At 34.5% G+C, this 19,336-nt stretch overlaps 1 protein-coding gene across 1 annotated transcript; it reads left to right on the forward strand.

The window, feature by feature from the left end:
- The first annotated feature begins 8,908 nt into the window (after window positions 1-8,908).
- On the forward strand, window positions 8,909-17,102 carry LOC127976325 (visinin-like protein 1). The gene is made up of 4 exons (XM_052580680.1): window positions 8,909-9,162; window positions 11,742-11,908; window positions 13,141-13,356; window positions 15,524-17,102. The coding sequence occupies exons 2-4, from the start codon at window positions 11,747-11,749 to the stop codon at window positions 15,719-15,721; spliced, it is 576 nt and encodes a 191-aa protein (XP_052436640.1). The 5' UTR covers window positions 8,909-9,162; window positions 11,742-11,746; the 3' UTR covers window positions 15,722-17,102.
- Window positions 17,103-19,336: the final 2,234 nt, after the last annotated feature.

Consider the following 19,336-nt stretch of genomic DNA (forward strand, 5'->3'; position numbering starts at 1 on the left):
TCCTCTACTTCTTGGATGGCCTGAGTTTGAGTAAAATTTCATCAAATGTTAATTTTGGGGCAAACTATTTTTTTTTTTTTAAAGACGAGTAAAGAGTTTTATTTTGCAGTATTAATAGAGCATTTTATTTTCATGACAATTAAGCACATCCCACCCGCTATAACGAAACCAAACATTCTCAATTCATTTACTCTCATTTTGGCCAGTACCCTGATATCAAAGATATTAGAACTTTTATTCAACAAGGATACAATAAAGTAAGAAAAATTGACAATGAAGACATTTATGTTCCAAAAGATTTCAAACAAATGCTGTCCTTTTGAACTTTCTTTTCATCAAAGAATCATGAATTGCAGAAAGATTTCTGAAAGATCATGTGATACTAAAGACTGGAGTAATGATTAAAAAATCATCTTTGATCACAGGAATGATTTGCATTTTAAAATTCAAATACAAAACTGTTCTGTTTAGGTGTAATAAATAATATTGCACAAAATTTACTATAAAAAAATGAATTAAATTAAATAAAATATCGTACCAACCCCCAAATTTCAGCTTGCAACAAAAAGGTTCCTTATTTAATTCTCAAAGAATATGAATAGGAAACCGTTTGTAACTTACCCTTGAAATGCCCTGATTATCCAATAAAACATGAGTGTCATGATGGTTGTGATGTTCTTGAACAAACAGATCATCTAATGGAGCTTCGGCCTGCAGCACGACCCATACCTGTGGAGATATTCCCCGAACTGTGAGACGTTCCTTTAAAACCTTCCAACAGAAATCACAAGTGTTTCACCATGACTTAAACTTTGTGCTCATAGAGTCCATCAATGATAGTTATGAAGTGTCTGGCTTGCGTCTTCTTGTTTAAGGTGAGCAAAGGAATGTTTCCAGTGAAAACAAACACAGCCGATATCTCCATGTAGTCGCTGGCTCCTATTGGCTAACAGTAAAAAACAACACATTACTCACTAATACAGTTCATTTCAGTGGAGGATGGTGAAACAAACAGAAAACAGACTTACTCGATCACACAGCTCCTCAAAAGTGCAGTCTGCTGTGTCCCCACATGCTTTGCAAGTGTCTGCATCCTACCATGTACCAAATTTGCATAAAACATCAAATTAAAACACAATAAAATTCTCAACTCACAAAATTTTGGATGCATAACATAATGGTAACCTACATTCACATCTGTAGCAATATGTCATCTAACAAGCTGCATTGAAATTCTATTTACTGATAAACCATCTGCTAATTAAATTAGTGTTTTGTTATTTAGCAAACACATCGAACAGCTTATCGAGTGTTGCATCAACATCAGGTATTTAATAAATAATTCATCACTTCATAATACAATGTTTTTTTTTTTTTTTACTCATACCTGGTCAAAGCACTGACATTAACTGTTTAAGCAAAGCATGTCATGTTTTGTGTGCATAAATTATTTTTAATGACCCTTCTTAATAAAGGACGGCAGAAACAAATCACATGATGATATTCAAAACATGGCACATCCTGTCTTGCCTAAGCATCAGTGACTCATCTAATAATGCATGTTTGGATTGTTTTTTTGGTAGCATTAGTGGTGCACAAATTTTACACTCCAGCTTTAAACACTTCAGGAATACTTTTTAAGATGCAGGTCTTTGATTAAAGAAATTAGTCAACTCCCATAACTGATTAAAAGTGCATCACTAATACAGCAACATCTATTTTGTACAACCTACTAAATTTTTTCTTACAGGTAGAAGAGTTTCCCAGCTGCAGTGTGATTTCTTCTCCAATAATCTATTCCAGAGTCCAATACTGCTTTATTTGCAGCACGTATAACAAAGTAATTTAACACGCATTGTCACTATTTTGACCTTATTCCCAAAAGTACAACAAGAGCATTAAATAAATTGCTCACCCTTAGGCCATCAAAACTGTAGATGAGTTGGTTTCTTCATCAGAACAGATTTGGAGAAATTGAGCATTACATCACTTGCTCACCAATTGATCCTCAATAGTGAATGGGTGCCGTCAGAATGAGAGTCCAAACTGCTGATTAAAAACATTACAATAAAAAAAAGGCTTCATAAGACAATAATTGCATGGTGTGCTGGAGAGGTTTGGATTACTTGTGGGTTACTGTGATGTACTCAGCTGATGGGACTCTCATTCTGACGGCACCCATTCACTGCAGAGGATCTATTCTCGAGCAAGTGATGGAATGCTACATTTCTCCAAATCTGTTCTGATGAAGAAACAAACTCTTGGACGACCTGAGGGTAAGTAAAGTTTCAGCAAATTTTCATTTTTGGGTGAAATATTCCTTTAAGCACACTATATAACACCAATAAACACTGCACTAATAATCTAATAAAAGTGCTTACCTTTAGCACCGCGATTAAGGTCACAAAGTTCACCCTCTGTAATCCATTTTTGTACAAATCTGTAAAACAAGACATTGTGCTCAAAACAAACTGGGATTTGGAAGCCAAGAGCTACTGAAAGAAACTGCACATTGTGTGATGGCTACACTCAAAAGAAAAAAACGGTGCATGATTTACTTTAAAACAATTTCCCCTCAGATATTGCTGGTAAACATTGCTGCTGTAGATCTTTCGTAACTCTCCATCTTGTAAGTGTTGAATGACCTCAATAAACTTAGGTTAAACACCTGTTCAATGGGAGACCGGGGCTAGTTGTCACAGTGGTTGAAACTCACAAGCTATATGTTTTTTAATCAAGAGCTACGTTTTAACAAGGCTTGTTTTCTCTAGTAGTGGTTTTATATGTATGTTTAAGTACCTCGATCAAAACTGATGATCATTTATGTAAATACTGTCCAACAAACTAAAATTACAGTATTATCATAAATTCTGTAATAGCAGTTGAACCACTGACTTACATTAAAGACAAGAGTCAAGAGAAAAAGGAAATAAAAACCTGTTCTACTTTAAGATAAAACTTTTTTTGATATTGATTTTATTCGAGACATTTATAACATTTCTCTTTTTCTCTTGCCAGAATGTCAGTGTCAAAGACACAAAATGAAACAAAGTCATTCAAGGGTCATGTAAAGCAATTACCTCTTTTAATACAGCTGACAGTACAAGGCAGAGCTGGCTTCAATAGAAGCTTATTTTTCACACAGAACCGGAGTTCAAGAGCCATGTTGATTCAAACTGCGGAAACTTTGTTGAAAGTGCCCCGTGAACTGAGCGGGTGGGCGTGGTCTTTGAACAAGGGGAGCGATTACTCATGAATATTAATTATCTGACGTGCCTCTCCGCTCCAGTCAGCAAACAACGTCAGAATCACTTAATTTATATTCATGAGTTTAGCGTAATTCGCACTCTCCCTCATGAATAGTGAGAAGCTAGGCGTGGCTTAACAGTATAAACGACTTGACAAACTACAAATGCGTTCAAATGCAGAAATTAAACTGTTAAATGATAGTTTTGTTTTGAAAGTAAAATAAGGTAATATCGCTTATAGGGTGTTTTATAACACATATACCCTAGATGTTAATATTAATGAAACAATTTTGTACAGTGTTCACTGCATTAATACTCACTGGAAAATACTGCTCGTCTGACAGATAAGCATAGGATCCAGCCCCCAATCCATATATGGATAAAACCACAAAATATATTTGCTAAAATGTATTCAAAATATTAAAAAGCATGGTTTTATTGATTTGTTTATTTTTTATGGGAGGATTCTCATGTGTATTTCTTAAAATTGTGAAAAAATTAAGTTGATATAGATTTTATTTTATAAAGTGTGATTAAAACTTTATTTTTCTTTCTTTCTTTCTTTTCTGGCAGTGTCCATGCTGTTGAACTGTTCATTATCTTTCTTGTTCACAAGAACAAATTTCTTAACCCTTTGCATAGACTTGAGTATTTCTCGCTGAGATTTCCAATAAATGTAAAATCTCTTAAAATGTCTAAATAATAATAATAATAATAATAATAATAATAATAACAACACATTTCTTAAGGACAATGAAACCATTCTCCCTCATTAACTTGTCCTTGGTTTATCTGTTTGTATTTTTTCTTTCCTTCTTCATTTTTTATTGTTTCCATTTCGATGCAATGCAGTTTCTTTGCAACTAATACTACCCATGTTAGTCTAATGTGTGCATCCATGTAAAGTCAGATAAAGAAGCATTTGATAATGAGTCAGCCAGATGTTCTCATTAAATAATAGAGTTAATGTTGACATATATAATGACAGCCAGCAGCTTACATATTAGCTTTACGGAAGAATGTTTTATGAACATGTGATGGGAAGCAGCCCAGGATCTGGATGCTTGTTTCCATGACAACAAGGACTGGGCAGCATCATGAACTCTGAAACACACGCTTTGGTTTCATGACATGCCGTGGATGATGAGAAAAGCAACTCTACTGAAGCTTTCCTGCATGCTTTTGTCATATTCTTATTGCTTTGGCTTTGACTGGAAGGTAAGGTGAGAAGGTTAGCATTATTTAGTTGTGCTCGTTGTATTTGATTATGTGTAGTGCTTTCATTCAGTGTCTATAGCTGCTTAATGCAGGCTCTTGCTGAATGGTGTGAGGGAGATGGATGTTAATGTGTGTGTATCCATGGCAAAAGCACTTGTCTTCTCCTGCACTCAATGCTTTAGTCTAATGAGAGGACTGAACCTGTGTGTGAAGACTCAGACTTCTGTAGCTCTAGACGTGCATTCGGTGAAGGTGAAGAATAATACACATATCTGAAACAAAAGGACAACAGCAGCTATAATTAACTGCATTGTTAATAAGGGATAATAAGAGTGTGAAAATACAACTGTGAAAGAAAATCTTATTCATAAAAATTGTCATATTGCATAGGGAATGTGTATCTACATTTGAGTAACAAAACTTTTATTTGATTTAATTGTAATAATAAAAAGGCTGTATAACAATATATATAATACAAAAAAACTGAATGAAGATACAGTTTCAGTCTTTTTGCCCTAGGATTCCTTTAGTAATAGTTTAAAGGAATGACATTATTTAAAAATATAGATCTTTTGTAGGATTAGAAATACAGCTGTCACTTTTAATCAATTTGATGCATCCTTGCTGATTAAAAGAATTGAAATATAAAATCATATTTTCTGATATATCTGATCAGGCATATTGATCTAAAAATAAATATAATAATGTCAACCTAATAAACAGGTGGAGAAAACTTTTTTTTTTAAACGTTTTTTTTTTTTTTTATTCAATGCATCAAATGACATGTCTTTGTAATTATTTGCACAAAAATTACACAAAAAACCACATATTCATTACTGTTGTTGTTGGGTTTTTTTTGCCAGAAATCTTCAGTAAACATTTTAACTAATAATTGTACAATAAGAATCTACTTAAAAATGATACTTTATTATTTACTTTTGTTTTATGAAATTCAACAAGCATCCTTCCAAACAGTTTGAATTACAAACATGTAGATGTTTATGATTACAGCATTCTTACGCCAAGTAATTTCCTTAAGTTGCTTGTGATCACTGTACATGCACTTTTTTATGACTGCACTCACAAAGAGCAGTTTGAACACTCATAAAATATTTTACAGTACACTTACAGAAAAAAAAGTTCTAAAATTGTCACTGAGGTGCCAAAAGTTATTTTAGCACTTTAAAGGTATATTATACTGTTTGAAAGGGTAGCAGTGACAGTTTTGTGCTTAACTTTCAAATCACTATCCTCAGCCTCCCACAATGAAAATGCAAAGAAAAGGGGAGAACCAGATTTAAGGTCAGCCCCTTCTAAATCTCACGTATGTGGCTACAGTGAATTCTATTACCTATTTATCACTCTCTTTCTATTCTCCGCACTGCTCTTTAAAGCAGCTGCTGCATTCATCCATCACGTCTGTTATTGATTAAATGTCAGCTGACCCGGCGGATTATCTTATTTAGTTATAATTAGATATTATGGCTGTATACTGAAAGCTTGTTCTCCCATTGGCAGCTGAAGCCAGGAATGGTGACCTCCAGAAGCATTGTTCCTGTATCAGCTCAGCACTGTTGATTTTAATAGAGCATTCGATCTCTAAATAATGTTCTGTTTTAATTTGTTAAAAAAACTTGGCTATTTTATTTGAGGTAATGAAATTAAATGCCACTCAGTTCAAGAGAAAGAGATTTATTTAAATTACAATGGCAGGAAGAGGAATTAACTGAATTACAATTCTAAGAAATTCAACACCCACACAACCGCAGTGTTTCATTAGTTCAAAACAGGGGTTACATTAATAGATAAAAAAAAAACATGACTAATTATGCCTATTTATTTGCTGATATATATAGACTACCGTTCAAAATGTTGTCTTCAAAATGTCTAGATGTTTTCAAAAGAAGTATCTCACGCTCATCATCATTTATATCTACATAAATAGATCTACAATTCAGAATAACATCTTTCTATTTGAATGTATTTTATATGTAAAGCTGAATTTTAAGCATCATTAATGTGTCCTTCAGAAATAATTTTAATATGCTGATTTGGCGCTCTTAATAATGATGAAAAGTTTTGCTGCTTTATATATTTGTGAAAACTTTTTTTAATCTTTGAAGTTCAAGTTCAGTATTTCAGAAGTTCAAAAGAACAGCATTTATTTGATGTATAAAACTTTTATAACATTATAAATGTCTTTACTGTCACTATTGATCATTTTAATGCATCTTTGCTAAAGTTTTAGTTGTTTCAGAAAAATATTTCTGACCTCCAACTTTTGAACGGTGGTGTAGAGTACGTTTTCATACCCGATGTTTATCTAAAATAAGTTAAATACTGTCAACACAATCAGTTGGAATTAAGAGAAAACATCTGGTACATATTCTTTCTCTCAAGTGTTAATACCATAATAAATGAAGCACAAGTTTTTTGATTAAAACATTTTCTGATGTTCTATATTTCATGGAACAAAGATATTTTGAAAGGCAATGACATCAACCCAACACTTGAATCCACTGACAGAATATAGAAAGTTATATGAAATATGTTGATGTTGTCATGCACGAGTCCCTCCATCATTCAAGCACTGTACTCTTCACTAAACCCAGCTGAGTCACCGGATCCTGAGGATTATTCTGCACCGCCGTCATGTTCAGTGAACCCCAGTGATTCACTCACATCCTGATTTCACTCATTCACTTCAACCCGCATCACTGCCCACAAAACATCACAGCAGGTAAGAAGGAAACCCTGCTTCATCTACAGGAATAGAAGCATAAATGGATGGAACATGGGCCGTGTTACATCAGAGGGGAAAAGGATCTCATTCTTTCCTTTTTTTCTCCAAATGTTGACGTCAGACCTCCACAGAGCCTACATGATTGGTACAAGATGTTTGGTTCATCAAAGATGCTTATATGTAAGTGTTGATGAAGCATTAATAGTTTTTAATGCATTTGTAAGATTGTTTTCTCACAGGAGACTGATGTCAATGCTTTGAGGACTGGTATAAACATCAAATAAATGGCACAGAAATGAGAATCTTAAGTTCTACTGTCACATTGAGGGAAAACAAATAAACATGTCATATTTTCACAAATATATTGTTTCTGGCTCAATTATAAATTGCCATTTAAAAATGCATGTTTGTATTTTTATACAAAGTAGTCCGACACAATGCTTCAACTGTGAAACACTTTTGGTAACAGATGTTCTGCTTTGCCAGTGAAATCATTATTATAATGTGATGAATCGCTTTTGCTCATCAGCTGTAAGTCTCCTTGGATAAAAGCATCTTCTAAATGTGTCAATATGTATATTTTTTGAGCCAGAACAGAGATGATTTATAGTTTATATAAAACTATCTTGCTCTCTTCTGCTACAGAAGTAGGTCTTGTGTTTCCACTAAAATGACTTGAAAGGCTGAAGCCAATTAAAATAAATGTGAGCAAAATCATATAAATATACAACTGTTTTCTAACCGCTTAATTGGCTGGTACAGCTGTTGAGTTTAAGACTCAAACAGGAAGCAGACTACATTCGTAAGTGATTAAAGAAATCCTTCTTTAACCTTCCTTCAAACAGAATCCGTTTAATACAATATCTCTGCTCTATTAGCTTTCTAGAAGTCACTAGAAAATCATTTAAATATGCCTCATATTCATGTTGTTTATTTTTTTTATGTAAACATTAAATATTTGCACTACAAACCAGGATGTTTAGAATTCCGAGCATTTAAACATTCTAAGGCTGATGATGATAGACGAGGCAACTTTCTGAGCAATGTTGCTTGAGCACTTTCCCAATGAGAATGGGTAACACATTTCTATCTGGATACTTTACATCGGTCGTGGGCCTGTGTCTCACCTGGTCGCCCGTTGATGGCAATATTGTCCAAAAAGTTGTGCCGTGTATCAACAGCCTAAGATTCGAACACATTTACCAGCTGTTTTCTTTCACTTCTTTAACTCAATATTCTGGGCTCAAACTGACCCAAAATTCTCTAATCTTTGTCTAATGCCTAAAAGTAAAAACCAGAAAGCAATGCAATCGTTTAGAATATACATTTTTCTGTCATTTCTTTATTCCCCTGCATGTTTGGTTACACTATTTGTAGAAAATATCTGGTTCTAAATAAAAATAATTTCTAAAATTATGTAAAGTGCATGCGACTTTGAATACGAAAAAAGAAGAATACTGTCTGTGTTCTGGAATTTAACTATAGGTCAGATGAACACATTTACAGAAAATGGGAGTAAATGAGGCTGATCTCAAATAAACTGGTATTATTCCCTCACATATCTCATTGGAGTCTTTGAGAATTCGCAATAGGTAGCTAGTAATAAAGACCGTGCACCAACAGATTCGCACGTAAAGCATGCATTCTGTGGTAAATCGACTGTTTACTGTCACGAGCTCCCTAAGAGCAGGGTTGCAAGCATCCAATTTGCGCAAACGCAGGCGAGGAGCAGCATAGCGTGGTGGTGATGCTCGCTGCATGCCGCATGTCTCGCGTCGCATAGCGCACACACACAGACGGAAGCGGGCTCGTGTCAGCTTGGAATCACCTTTACACATTATTTGGCGTTCAGTAAACGCGACGAATCCCAGGAATTTGGGTTCGACACACGCGAAACCGGACGGTTTGCGAGCACCAGCACGTTTCCATCAGCCTCCAACGCGTTACTTGAAGGTAAGAGGCGATGCATGTGTGCATGTGCGACTGTGAAACATTTATGAGCGTCGCAGTCATGTGCGTTGCTTTTTTTGCTTTTGCCATTTAATGCAGCGAAACGATCTGACAGGCGTCAATGGTGAATGGGTGAACGTGTGAATGAATGAATGCATGCACGAGTGACTACTCGCATGCATTATTACTAGCCTGCGTGGCCTGATTTGAGCACTTTGCGCAGGTTAAAGGTGTATTAAGCTTTAGTAGGTATATGTGATGCTTTTGGCGACAAAAGCTCACTGGTTGCTTGTTACTGCCAATTTGCTCAGAGACGAACCTTTGGTATTGTGTGATGAATTTGAGAGATGCACTGATGTTTCCCAGCCTCACTTGAGATTAGAGATTTCTGATGTGATATGAGCGCAGTGCAATGCACAAGGTACTGCGTCTTTTCTCTGCGGCTCTGGCGGAATGGTGCAGATTCACAGTGGTGCATCAATAAAAACACACGAAAATGCCCGTTTGGGATGGTAAATGTTATTAGGCTCGGTTATACACGTATATGCAAATGCTGTTCTACCCATATTCTGTCACACCAAAAGGCTCGTGATGTATAAACAGCATCTAAAGCAAACGCACAGATGGTGACAGGATGCTCTTCAACGGATCTTCAAGTCGTGAAGTCCAGAAATTCCTCCGTTAAAGATCACGGATAGTTATTCTGCATCGCTTCCCACTGGTTTCCCTTCTCAAGGTCATTCGTTCAGCCATTGGAGCTTGAAAAAGCCTCAGCACTATTACATAAGAGTGACATGAGATTGGGTCTTGGGTAATAATTCCTGACAGTCTGTAATTAAAGCAGCATTCTTATCAAATGTGTTCGAGGCTGCTGTTTTTCACGCTCAGGTTTGATGCAGGAGAGGCTGCAAACACAGACAGACGCTCCAGATGGAAATAAAGAGCTCCTCTCCAACCCCTCCTTCCCTGTTTGGAGCCTGTTTTACCTGATGCCCATTTACACACAAACTCTTGTGACTTTGATCTATTTCCAGAAGCACAACAGTCAGGCCGCTGGAGATGAGCAGATCACACTTGACATCATTGCGTCCATCATTTAATAGTAGCCTACTTTGTGTGCATTATATTGCGGAGATAGTTGTAAATAGCCTATACATTTGCATTCATATTTGAAATAATAGGATATGTTTGACATCAAATTGCTTCTTCTTTATAAATCTAGCTTATTTTGCAATGCGGAAGTAGGCGATTTTCTGGGAAAATGAAATTTCCAATGTGTTAGGCACAAATAATATTTTTGGAACTGACAGAATGTGGTATCATTCTGTTTATTGTCCATTAGCCCAATTATTGGCAATAACTTCAATTTCATATTTAAAAAGTAACAAAATATAGGCCTGCAGTTGCAAGAAAGATCTTACATTGAGAAAACCTCAAATGACAATGCACTTTTCATTATATCTTTCTATAGCCTATATATATATGTGTGTGTGTGTGTGTGTGAATAAATGCTGAATAAATATGTTTTCCATTGATGTATGGTTTGTTATGATTTGACAATATTTGGTTGAGATACAACTATTTGAAAATCTGGAATCTGAGAATGCAAAAAAAAAAAAAAAAAAAAAAATACTGAGAAAATCATCTTTAAAGTCCCCAAATGAATTCTTAGTATTGCATATTACTGATCAGAAATTTAGTTTTAATATATTTACAGTGGGAAATTTACAAAATATCTTCATGGAACATGATCTTTACTTAATATCCTAATAATTTTTGGCATAAAAGAAAAATCGATAATTTTGACCCATACAAAGTAATTTCGGCTATTGCTACAAATATACTCCAGAGACTTATCACTGGTTTTGTGCTCCAGGGTCACATATATAAATTAAAAAGTTTCATGCAATTGGGTACCGGCCTTATTGGCTAATAATGTAATGCATAATAAAAAATAATAAAAAAATCAACATTGTCAAGAGTATATATATAAAATCGTTGGACGTCACACATTTTATAATAATTTATAAAATGTTTAAGAGTGATTATTTTTAAAACATAAATATTGTTTAGAATTAGCATTATTTCAGCAAATTTGTGTACTCAAAAATGATGTAGAAACAATTTTTACTCAAAAAATACTAGTGAATTTCACAAATAATTACAAATTCACACTACATTAAATGTAAAATTCTGAAGTAGAAAAAAAAATAAAAAAGTACTGTCTTTTAAAAGTACTCCAATAATCTTTATTTACAACTTTGAAATATATATATATATATACTGTATATTTTACAGTGTACATATTATTTGATATTATTGCTATATTTCCGCAAACCTCCTACCAATACATGGTTTGTAATGGCTAAAGCTCATACAGATTATCAGCACTAGCTTTTAAACCGTGTGACCAACCACAAAAACTAAAACTTTTAAAAAAGATTATTTTGTGACAGTTTATGTTGTCGCTCTATATATTGATATCAGTGTCTATACATGGATTTCAAATCTACACCCGCATCTCTTATTAGATACCTGGAAGAACGTTCTATAACCGCATTATTTCTGTGTTTCTCATGCAGTAATCATGGGAAAACAGAACAGCAAACTCACCCCTGAGGTGATGGAGGACCTTGTGAAGAACACAGAGTTTAATGAACATGAGCTCAAGCAGTGGTACAAGGGCTTCCTGAAAGACTGTCCCAGCGGTCGACTAAACCTGGATGAGTTCCAGCAGCTCTATGTTAAGGTGAGAATCTATTGATCTGAACTCAATTCAAAGATCACCATTACCACTATTACCCTCTAACTGGGGCTTTTACTAATGGGATAGTTCACCCAGAGATTAATCTTCTATCATCATTTTCCCTCATGTTGTTGCTAACCTGTTTGACTTTCTTCTGCTGAAAAAAAAACATTATACATTACATTATATATAGATATCTCTACTTTGAGGATTATTGATAGTAACCATACAACCATGCAAGCTTTGAAAAAATCTAGATTTAATAATAAAAAAAGAGCAAAAAAATGTTGGGGTCTGTAAAAAAAACATAAAACAAAAAAATAAATAAACAAGAAATATCCGGGCAACTGTTCATGACTCCCTTTTAATTGCATTGCAACTTTGACAGCCACTAAATTTGAAATAATTTGAAATTTCACTGCGAAGATTATTTAAATTAACCATGCAAAAATATATATTTAATATAAAGATCAGGAAAATGTCAAAGAAAAAAAGAAGCTGGTTCTGTTAAAAAAAAAAAAAAAAGTTGAAATAATATGATATTTTTCTTTGTTTTAAAAAAAATATAACTGGTTTAATAAAAAAAAAAAGTCAGGCAAAAAGAAGACATTGAAAAAAAAAAAAACAGAGCCTGAAAAAAATTATTCAGACGTGGCAATGATTCAGAAGACTTTAGCAACCAGCAAATATAAAATTCTACTTCAAGGATTATTGAAAATAACCATGCAAGTAAAAAAAATAAAAATGTAGATGGATTAAATCAAAAGGTCAGAAAAGGAAAAGAGCTACAAAAAAGAAAGTAAGTGTCATAATATGTTCAATATGAGACAGTAGGGTTATACATTTTACTGCAGAGAAGCACAAACTAGTAAAAGCGGCCGTCTGTGAAATTGTATTCATAGAACGACTGTGAGATGTGAGGACCTCAGTGAAACACGCTGTTAGATTTACTTGTACACACTGCGCAGTGCCCACTTATTTTTGAATGAACTGCCAAGGAATGAACCAGAAGCAAAGAACAGAACCTGCTGTGGCGGCTATAGAAATATTCAGACATGAAAATCAATAAGTGTCCACAAATCCCTCTTAAAGGAACAGTTCACTCAAAAATTAAAACGCTGTCATTATTTACTGACGTTCATGTCCATCCAGAGCTGTCTGTGGGCAGACGCTTAGAAGAATTTGAAAATAAAACAGTGAAAATATTGACAAATCTCATTTTCTTTTTCCTGCAGTTCTTCCCTTATGGTGATGCATCTAAGTTTGCGCAGCATGCGTTCAGGACCTTTGATAAGAATAGTGACGGTACTATCGACTTCAGAGAGTTCATCTGCGCCCTGTCCATCACGTCACGGGGAAGCTTCGAGCAGAAGCTCAACTGGGCCTTCAACATGTACGACCTGGATGGAGACGGCAAGATCACTCGAGTGGAGATGCTGGAGATTATAGAGGTACAGAAAACCCCTTTATATGCATGGAATGAATGCCTCTTATTAAAAAAAGCACTTCCCACAAATAGTGTACAAAACGGCACCAGGAAGTCAAACTAAAAATATTGCAATTATTTTATCTCAGGTTTGTAATATCTGCGACCAGAATTATGTCTATGCATCAAAACACCTTGAGATTTTGATAATTGAGCAATAAATAATCAAATCAAATAATAAAATAAATAAGCATAAGTAAAAAGGTAGTTAAATTAGTGCTTTTATTTCCAAAAGACTGCAGAAAACTGCTTGTTTTAGGGGAAACCCAAAATAAAGGTATAAAATAATAAACATATAATATATATGATTAATAAAAACATGTCTGAATGAGTAACAAGGTTGGAGATTCATTTTGTTTTTATTGTAAACTATTATGCCTTCATTCCAATAACTTGATGTTAACAATTTGTATTAAAGGTGAATCCAATTTATTTTAAAATAAAATATAAGCTCTGCAATTTTTGCAAGCAATATTTAAGATGTCTGAACAAATACCATGTGATTTTGATATTTGAGCAATACAGGTAATACATAGGTAATAAATGAATTCAATAAATGTTGGAATGGGCAACAAGGTTGAAGATTAATTATTTTCAATAAATTGAAGAAAACTATTTATATGATAATGTCTAATAGTTCTCATAACACAATACAATGCTTCCAATGCTATGAAGAAGATCTTTTCAGTTGTACATGAATTTTGTTGTTTTTCAGCCAAAAATTGTAACGTTAGAACAGAGACCCTGAGATTAAGATGTTTTTATAAATAAATATTAAATAATGAATACAATTAATACAAATAAGGTTGAGTTTCATCTTTAATTACTATGTTTATTTCAAAATAAATGTGAGAATTTATTTGATAATATCTAATAGTTCTCATAACTCAAAATGTCACTAAAGATTTATTTTCTATTAATTTTATGCATTACTATTTAACTTTAAGACACATCTGAACAGAGACACTGTAATTTTGATTTCTGAGCAATAAATACGATGTAATAAATTAAATTAAAACATCAGAATAAGCAAAAAGGTTGAAGATTCATCCTAAAATAGTGCTTTTATTTTCAACAGATTTCTTAGAAATTTTAAATGAAGTTTGCAGTTTTTGCAGCCAATTAGTACACGTCAGAACAGAGACCCAGATTAATCTTTAATTAGTGTGTTTATTTCCCATTAATGTGAGAATTTATTTGATATCTAATAGTTCTAATGACAGAAAAGGTGACAGATGCTAATAAAAGACATTTTTTATTCATTTGATTTATTACCATTTGATTTTAGGACACTTCTGAACAGAGACACTGCAATTTTGTTATTTGTGCCCCTGGAGCACAAAACCATTCTTAAGGGTACATTTTAAGAAATTTATACATGAGATTTATACATCATCTAAAAACTGAATAAATACACTTTCCATTGATGTATGTGTTATGATAGGACAATATTTGGATAGAAGAAGATAGAATAGATAGAACTATTTGAAAATCTGGAATCTGAGGGTGCAATCTAAATATTGAGAAAATCATGTTTAAAGTTGTCCACATAAAATTCTTAGCAATGCATATTAATAATCAAAAATTACGTTTTGATATATTTACAGTAGGAAGTTTACAAAATATCTTCATGGAACATGATCTTTACTTAATATCCTAATGATTTTAGTGATAAAAGTAAAATAATTTTGACACAAACAATGTATTGTTGGCTATTGCTACAAATATACCCCAGAGACTTAAGACTGCTTTTGTGCTCCAGGGTCACGCATGAAATAATAAATAAATGTCAGATTGAGTAGCAAGGTTGCAGATCCACCCTTATTTCGTTTCATATGGACTTGTTTAAAGGTGTGTGACGTTTGCACCACTAACAGCATCGAACAGAGTTGCGATCTGTATATCTGAGTGACCCAACGGGCCTGGACGTGATTTGCTTGGTGATGCTAGTGGCACAGAATTCACACACTTCAACTTCATTTAAAATTAACATGCGTCATATTTATGGAAAGTGCCAATGGCAAAACTGAAAAGAAAAATAAATAAATAAGAAGGACATTTCAGCACGAATACTGGCAATCTCAGCGCCTCCTCGTGTCATTAAAGCCATCTTTTCTCCTCTCTGTGTGAAGGCTATTTATAAAATGGTGGGCACGGTGATAATGATGAAGATGAACGAGGACGGTCTGACACCAGAGCAGAGAGTGGATCGGATCTTCAGCAAGATGGATAAGAACAACGACGACCAGATCTCACTAGACGAGTTCAAAGAAGCCGCCAAGAGCGACCCGTCCATCGTGCTGCTCTTGCAGTGCGACATGCAGAAGTGAGGCATGCTCCGGACTGAACCAGTCATCCGTTTCCACTCTCATTTCCACAAGAGTAACATGTCTGGACTACTTTTAAACGAACTTTCTTTGTGTGATCGAACAACTAGTATGCATGAGAACGTTAACCGCTAAAGAGTTTAGAGTATATCCGTTTAATTTCCAACATGCAACAACGTGAGACGTGTAAATCGAACACGTCCAGTTGTTTTCACGCATCCATCGTCAGTGAAGTGCTCCGCCGTATTTCATTTCTAGCCGCAATACTTCCGATCACATGCACTATGTTGACTGCCGTGCTTCACGCAGTAATTCGGGAAGCGCGACACACTAAATATTACGATGAAATCAGTCTGTCGAACTTCAATACTGGACATTAAGGAGGGCGGCTTATCAAAGGTCCAAACGTGCTTGTACTTGAGAATATAAATGTAAGTTATTTGCATGCATGTCCTAAGTGTAAAAAACTACTCTCTCTTCATTTCGGCAACCTTGACGAATAATGCAAGGGAGGCCTTATATAAATGATAGTATCAATAACAATGCTAATGTGTGAGATTTACATTCGTTCCTCATCGGTCCATTAGATGTCCTCCCTCGGGTGCATGTTTCCTCACGTTTAAAGATGTACCATGTGTGTGGTAAAAGCTTTCTGTAAGGCACACCTTCCAGCTCGGCCTCCGGCATGATTTGCATCTGCTGGTTTCACCCTATTTTGCACTGACTCCTAATATCCAGTATAACCAACCATTATTTTTCTTAACATTAAAAGACCACCGCTTACATCATTTTTTTGTTCCTTTGTGCACATGCATGAATGGTTGCCTGTGAATTCGTTTTAGTAATTATACAGAAAGGGCAATATAACATTGTAAGCAAATCTTCCCTTGGAGGGCATTTGGTAAAGGATCCACTTCTTATTCAACCGTTTTGTTTTTTGTTGTTGTTGTAAAACAGTATTTCTACTCCAGCACCCATGGATTTCAGCTGCATCGCTCAGAAGCAACTTTTCAATTATTTCCAGTACCCTCGTTATGTTATTCCCTATATTTTGTATTCTCCGTGTGTTATGTTCTGCTGAGACTTGACAAATATGGCATTCCAGATCTCCTACTTTCACATCTTGTGACATTCAGGATGGTGACAGTCCCTTTGGTGGAGAACAAGGCACATCTTTGTAAAATGCACCTGCCCAATAAATAGTGTACATGTTTGCCCTGTAAATATTTGTAACTATTACGGTAAAGCCAAAATGAAGCAGTCCTTTAATTGTGTTATAAGAGTATGTGTTTTATTTGTGGCATGTCTTCAACTTGGTATGTAACAGTTGCACTGACGACATTGTGATTAAAATCAATAAACTATCTATGGGTTGTTTTCAGAACGCAGGTGCCTGGTCGTGCACAAAATCAGATGGTTAGTGATATCTAGGAAGAGCATTGTGGTTTATTACAAGAGATGCTGGTTCAAACTGACAAATACCAATTCTGAACATGCTGAAACTGTCATGAGCAGATGCTAACAGCTGGAAACCGAATGGAACATTTTATCCCAAAATGGAAAGTTACTCACCCTCAGGACATCCAAGATGTTGATGAGTTTCTTTCTTCATCAGAACAGATTTGAAGAAATGTAGCATTGCATCATTTGCACACCAATCGATGCTCTGCAGTGAATGGGTGCCGTCAGAATGAGAGTCAAAACAATGGTGATCCAGGCAATGAATCCATCAATTAATATCTCAAAAGATGTGTGTTTATAAGAAACAAATCCATCATTAGGGTGTTTTAATTTCAAACCATCAATTCCATAATCAATAATAACGCTTCCTTCAGTGAGAAAGTCCATCTCCTGTTGTCCTCTCATGTCAAAATCCACCAACATATTGGTTTAGAACTGTTTGTTTTGGACTGTTTTCACTTGTAAACCTTGATTGATCTGTGTATATTTCCATCCTGATTCAGACTTTTTCACTTAAGAAATTAATATTACAGTAATTACAGAGGACTCAGATTTTAGCTGAAGGTAAGTTTGAAGTTAAAAATATCTTTTTAACTTCCCACAAACACACAACTTCTCACTTTGCAATTGTTAATTGATGTACCAGAGTTGTGTGGATTACTGACGGCACCCATTCACTGCAGATGATCCTTTGGTGAGCAACTGATGTGATGCAAAATTGTTCCGATGAAGAAACAAACTCATCCAGTTACTGGATGGCCTTAGTACATTTTCCAAAAAAAAAAAAAAAAATTTTCAAGTGAATTATTCCTTGAGTCTCCTTTTTTTCTTTTTTTAGAACAAATGAACTTGATGAAATGGCTTGGACATCACAATAACACAAAATAGGCGCACACTTTGTGCTTTTAAAACATCCTTCGCAGACGAACTAGAACCATAAAACTTCTTTAAAAATAAATAAAAGCAAATGCATAATAAACATGTAAACTTTACACACTTTGAGTACAGTCTCTCCAGGCAATCTCACTCCTCCTCCGCTTCTCTCTCTGGATCCTCAAGCTGGTGGATCGTTATATGGGGACTATCAGAAAGATGGCTGAAAGATAATGCAAAGAAACATCAATGTCTATATCCAAAAACATTGACTCTATAATTCAGTGCTGTGTGAGGATACAGTGTTTTGGATCTCTGACTTAACACCTTAACAAACAAGGCCCTGGGCAAAGATCAACACTTCAAAGAACAGTTTCTCTTTTACTGGGTTCACAATTTTGCATTTGATCAACTGATGTCTGCAAACGAAGCACTAGCTCAGCGAGTCAATAAGAAAGCTGCTTTGGGGTGTGTGGTCTACAAACCATTTGCATTTCCTTCCTGAATAAATGTGACTATGAGGACAGGAGAAGCTGTTCATAAATGAATGCTGTTACTCTGATTAACATTTGGTATCTCTCACACACACACACACACACACACAAAAAACATTCAAGTTTGGTCATATTTCAGCACAAAATTATAAGTATACATAATGATAACTTTTGTTTTACTGAATTTATGCACATTTGCATGAAATAAAAAGAGGGAGGAAATTTACCACAAGTGTCCAGATTACAGTAATGAAAATTTGAGGAAATTTTATTTTCTTTAATTATCACAATTCAAACACAGTAATGGTCCTAAAACGGGAATCATACACACATTTTAATTTCTTAAAAATTATTTTTAAATAAAAATGTCCAAAAACAACACGATGGCGATGACTTTAATTTACAAAAAATTTTAACTTTATCATTTTTGTTTGGCTTTTGGGGTTTCCCATAATTAAAAACGACAACAATAACGACAACAAAAAACTATGCCATAATTTAAAATACCTTTATTTCAAACTAAGTATACTTCAAATCGACATATTACACTTTATTTTGTAGTATTTAAAAAAGAATTTTGCTCGATGCACATTTCTTAATATTTTGCCTAAAATGTGTTTTAATATCACCATTGATGATTACATGATCTCTGTAAAATATCAGTCTTTAAATGCAAGATATTTAAAGTTTACTTGCAATAGTTCCACTTTAGCAAAATCAAATATGCTTAAGCGTATCTTTAGTTGAACCTCAGCACTACATAATTAAAGTACATTAGGTCCAAAATTAG

The sequence above is a fragment of the Carassius gibelio genome, chromosome B17 (assembly GCF_023724105.1).
Source record: "Carassius gibelio isolate Cgi1373 ecotype wild population from Czech Republic chromosome B17, carGib1.2-hapl.c, whole genome shotgun sequence".
Taxonomy (NCBI): domain Eukaryota; kingdom Metazoa; phylum Chordata; class Actinopteri; order Cypriniformes; family Cyprinidae; genus Carassius; species Carassius gibelio.

What these genes read in the sequence shown, in the direction of transcription:
- LOC127976325 (XM_052580680.1), top strand. Translation starts at nt 11,747, where the DNA reads ATGGGAAAACAGAACAGCAAACTCACCCCTGAGGTGATGGAGGACCTT. An exon ending in TCCAGCAGCTCTATGTTAAG is followed by an intron (nt 11,909 to 13,140) that starts GTGAGAATCTAT and finishes TTTTTCCTGCAG; the next exon opens with TTCTTCCCTTATGGTGATGC. An exon ending in AGATGCTGGAGATTATAGAG is followed by an intron (nt 13,357 to 15,523) that starts GTACAGAAAACC and finishes CTCTGTGTGAAG; the next exon opens with GCTATTTATAAAATGGTGGG.